The sequence below is a fragment of the Lucilia cuprina genome, chromosome 4 (assembly GCF_022045245.1).
Source record: "Lucilia cuprina isolate Lc7/37 chromosome 4, ASM2204524v1, whole genome shotgun sequence".
Classification (NCBI taxonomy): domain Eukaryota; kingdom Metazoa; phylum Arthropoda; class Insecta; order Diptera; family Calliphoridae; genus Lucilia; species Lucilia cuprina.
The window spans coordinates 83,469,993-83,475,164 of record NC_060952.1 but is presented as its reverse complement, the minus strand read 5'-3'; the positions used below and the strand labels follow the sequence as shown (position 1 = coordinate 83,475,164).

The 5,172-nt window shown below is 30.7% G+C and overlaps 1 protein-coding gene across 1 annotated transcript in view; it reads right to left on the bottom strand.

Annotated features, from left to right (window-relative positions):
- Positions 1-4,410, bottom strand: part of LOC111674664 — a 5,396-nt gene extending 986 nt beyond the window's left edge. Inside the window, exon 1 of the mRNA XM_023435319.2 lies at positions 2,669-4,410. Within this exon, the coding sequence (XP_023291087.2) occupies positions 2,669-4,410 (1,742 nt within the window). The remainder of the gene's footprint in view (positions 1-2,668) is intronic.
- Positions 4,411-5,172: the final 762 nt, after the last annotated feature.

The window sequence follows — 5,172 nt, the reverse complement described above, 5'->3', positions numbered from 1 at the left end:
GTCTATAGTCTAGTCTATAGTCTAGTCTATAGTCTAGTCTATAGTCTAGTCTATAGTCTAGTCTATAGTCTAGTCTATAGTCTAATCTATAGTCTAGTGTATAGTCTAATCTATAGTCTAGTCTATAGTCTAGTCTATAGTCTAGTATATAGTCTAGTCTATAGTCTAGTCTATAGTCTATTATATAGTCTACTCTATAGTCTAGTCTATAATCTAGTCTATAGTCTAGTCTATAATCTAGTCTATAATCGAGTCTATAGTCTAGTCTATAATCCAGTCTATATTCTAGTCTATCTAGTCTGGTCTATAGTCTAGGCTAGGCTAGTCTATTGTCTGGTCTATAGTCTAGTCTGTATTCCACTGTATAGTCTATTCTACAGTCAAGTCTATCTCTTGTGTAATCTATAGTCTAGTTAAAAGTCGAGTCTAAAGTCTAGTTCAATGCTCAGTCATGGCTACATTCATATAAGGATCCAAAAATTAAGATAGATAGACATTTTGTCCCACTGTGCGTTGGTATTAAAAATATTCAGCAAATAATACAAATACTTATTGCCCCTTATAAAAAATCAAAAAATCTACCAAAGGATGTTACTTTTAGTTCCAAAAACAAAAGTATTAAATGTACTTGAGCCCTGCTGCACAACTGCTGTTTAACATGATTTGTCTTGAAAAAGAAAGAAACAACAAAGTCTAGAAAATGGGTGCTACCAAAACCCAAGGTTTAGTTTTAAATTTCAAGATGAAATAACATGGACATGAGTGCATGTTATGCTCATTATTCATGATTTTAGTTTAGTATTTTTGGGTTCATTTAAAGCTTAAAAAGGTTTTAACCTTTAAGTGAATTTTTTAGTTGTTGTCATTACTACAAAGATACCTTTTTATAATGTTTTAAAAGGTAATAAATGTTAAGTAAATATTATCTATATTATATTTTGCACATTTCTACATGTTGTTGAATTTTATTTCTTTCTTCCGTAAATATGATTTAAACATGCAGGTACTCTTAGTTTAAAAACCAACAATACCACCAACATGGCTATAAAAGTGTCTATTAGAAATTGTGTTTTAAAATTTTACATATTTTTTGGTCACTAAACAAAGTATTTAGTGTAAATACGTATGTATGTTTGTATTTTAATATTTTATTTAGGTTTATTTGCAGCTTAGTTGGGTTTTATGGCTTTAGAATTGTTTTATGGTTATTTTTGTGTTTTTAGCAAAGCCCTTTTCTTAAAACATTAGCAGCAACAATAGTATTATTGTACATATTTTATATCCCACATACGATGTGTGCAGTAATTTTAAATTTAATATCTTTTTGTTGTTTTTTTTTTTTTTTTGTCTTCTCTTAAAGTTTCTCCTGTTACCTTTAAAGTAACAGTTGCCCGTAAATGGTGACATTTTATTTTTATATGGCATCAGATGTTTTAGAAAAACTCGCGGCTTTTTAGATTATTTTTATTTATATGTTGTTTTTTAGAACAGGAGTAAAAAATGTCCAATATTTTTTCAAAAAGTTATTTATTTAATGCTTTTTTATTAACATATAGGATTTTTATGTTTTATTTCCTTTGAAACAACTATTTTATAGGTTAATAAAAACAAGATGGCTACGGGAAGTTTAATGTTTGAAATAATATTATTTTTTTTGGTTTCTCAGACAAAATTAAGAATATATATATTTTCCATCTAATTAATTTAGTCTATAGTCTATAGACTAGACTATAGACTAGACTATAGACTAGACTGTAGACTAGACTATAGACTAGACTATAGACTAGACTACAGACTAGACTATAGACTAGACTATAGACTGGAATATAGACTAGACTATAGACTAGACTATAGACTAGACTATAGACTAGACTATAGACTAGACTATAGACTAGACTATAGACTAGACTATAGACTAGACTATAGACTATATACTAAACTAGACTATAGACTAGACTATATACTAAACTAGACTATAGACTAGACTATATACTATACTAGACTATAGACTAGACTATAGACTAGACTATAGACTAGACTATAGACTAGACTATATACTAGACTATAGACTAGACTATGTGCTAGACTAGACTATATACTAGACTAGACTATATACTAGGCTAGACTATAGACTAGACTATTGACTTTACTATAGGCTAGACTTTAGAGTAAACTATAGACTAGACTATGGACTATACAATAGAGTAAACTATAGTTTACACTAGAGACTAGACTGTAGACTTGACTATAGGCTAGACTATAGAGTAAACTATAGACTAGACTATAGACTATACTATAGAGTAAACTATAGTTTACACTTCAGACTAGACTATAGACTAGACTATAGGCTATACTATAAACTAGACTATAGACTATACTATAAACTATAAACTGGACTGACATTTCATAAAGGTTTTTGTTCAAATTTACAGAAACTCTTTGATTTCGTATTCAGTTATCCAGCCCTTTCGTTTGTTTTCGTACATCCAAAAGACTGTGACGGAGAAACAAAGTTGAGAGGCCTTCTTAAGGAATTAAATGAAACAAATATGTACATATCTTTGAATATATATTTATTATTTACTTAAAAAATTTATTAATTTTCTGAATTTTTTCCACCAAATAAATTAAATTTTCAACAAGAAAACACACAAAAGCACTTGCATACCCAACGACCAATAAAATGGCGGGCAATTTAAAATAGTCCATATTCAAAGGTTCCACATCACGATATTCCGTTTTTATAAAACTAATATAACCCATACGAATACCTTCCTCCTTTGACTCTTCCAATAAATGAGGTATTAAACCAGAATCAAACATATGCAACATATACTGATTAAACAAATTCAAAAATGGCCAATTATGAGGCATCGGTATATTGGCCCAGAGGGCAGACAAAGGTTTTGGCATTTTTCTAAGACGTGGTCTTTGAAGAAATTTCTGTTGATATAAATAAAATGTAGCTTTATCCTCAAAATTAACATAGGCAAATTGATTGTTCAAAGAGTTGCGCAAATCCACATAGGAAGAGACATCTATCTTAAGATAATTATCCGAAATGGGTTCAAATGAATTGTACATACTTAAAATTTCCATATCCGATTCTGTTATTAGAACGGTGACACCGCGCTGTTTTAAATCCTCTAGAGAATTTATTTGTGTTTCAAAAACATTTGAAGTTAAAATACTGGTAAGGAATGTCATGTATAGGTGGGAGATTATAAAGACGCAGGGTATAAAAATGTAAAATATTAAATATTTCTGGAGACCCCAAGAAGTCGGCAGTTGTGGACCTATGTAGAGTAAAAATTCCATAGAGCGCATAAACTGCAAAGTTATGTGCCACCAACCAAGTTTGAAACGATTTATTAGGCTCATCACTATTGTCAACAGCAATATTCCCAAAAGCATTAACCACCAAATTTCCTTATGAAAAGGATGCAGTAAGTATTTCGACTTGGGTAAGTGAGGAGCAAATGGCACCAACACGTAACCATAAATTATATAAACGGGTGTGGCAATGGCATACGATTGTTCGTTTCGCGGTAGCAATTCACTGCAAGTATCCACAGTATCTGTGAGCAGATATTTGAGACAATCTAGCATACCCACCGATTCAAAGTTCGGCATTAATATCCAATCAATGGAAAAATTATAGCGTTGAGCGAATATCTTAATCAATTGAGGACCTAAACCTTTGCATTCCAATTTTAAGTTCTCATTGTAATAAACAAAAGCACGAGGTGGATTATTCCCCGCACTGCTGCGGATGGTATAACCTAGACCATTCGGCACACTTCTATGTCTATTCAAATAGCCAGCTATCGATATTGTTTCCATTTTGATCATGGGAAATGGTGTAAATGTATACAACTCGTGCTGTTCACCTTTAAAGTTACTAAGCAATACATTTAGAAATCCCTCCTTCCAGGTATTGCTAAAGAAATTATACATTTCCTCTTCATCCTCACCTTCAAAATCTTTTACGAACAACACATTCGTTTTCCTCCAGTGTTCCAGTACCTTGCTAAAATATTGCCAGTTCCTTTCATTTAAATATTCCTGTTTCATCACCACCACTGCTAAAACTTCCGAATTAAAATTATGCCTCAATTCTAGTTGAAAATCGTTTTGTAGCAAAAGTTTTGGTTGATCTAATTCTTGCCATAAATTTAATTTCTCTACGGTTTCTTTTTCTATTTCAGCTGAAAACCACAATTCATTTTCTTTAGTTTCATAATTAAAAATTACCAAAGTTGTGGCATTGATGCCGTAGTAGATTTCATTTATATTTTTGATTAAATTTCTCTGATGTTCAAATTCGTGTGTTGCAGCAGTTGAGCAAGTTACAAGACTCAACGTTTGTATGAGAAACAAAAGGAAGCAGCAACACTTTGAAATCTTCATGCTTTAATTGAGCGTTAACAAATGTAAATGATTTTTGTTTTAGGGTTCAGAGTTTTTATAGGGAAAGTATTTATTACAGGAGCACACAGCAATAAATGTTTCATATATTTAATTTGCGTTTTATTGTTTGCTGTGTGACAGTATACTGCTTTCCATAATAGAGGGGAGGCTCAACAAATTGAAATTTATTTTTTTCTTCAAGCGAAGGAGTTTCTACCAGATGTTGTATAAATCAAATTTGATTAATAATCTTATTAAGTATCAGTTAATATTTATTATAATATATATTATTTTTTTTAATTTCAGATTATTTCTGGTAACAAAATTTCGACAGAAGGTAAGTCATTTAAAAATGTTGTAACTATAGATTATCAGAAAAAATTGTAATGATTAGAAAGCAATCGATTCCATAATTTATGATAAACGTCATCTTTCAAATATCGTAAGTTTTGTGCTGATTAAACGAAATTTCTATGACAAATTTAAAATGTTTTTGTAAATGAATGTTTCGATGATGTTGTAATATAATTGCGGATCCTACTTAAATGTTCTTTATAAAACTCATTTTAGTAGGCTTTCTTCACAGAATTAAAAATTGCACAATATAAATTTAATCAAAGTATTGGAACTGAACTAGGACTGAACAAGAAGAGAACTAGGACCGAACTATGCCGGAACTAAGAAGGAACTAGAACAAAACAAGAACTGAAATAGAACTGAACAATAACAGAACTAAAACTGAACTAAAACTGAACTAGAACT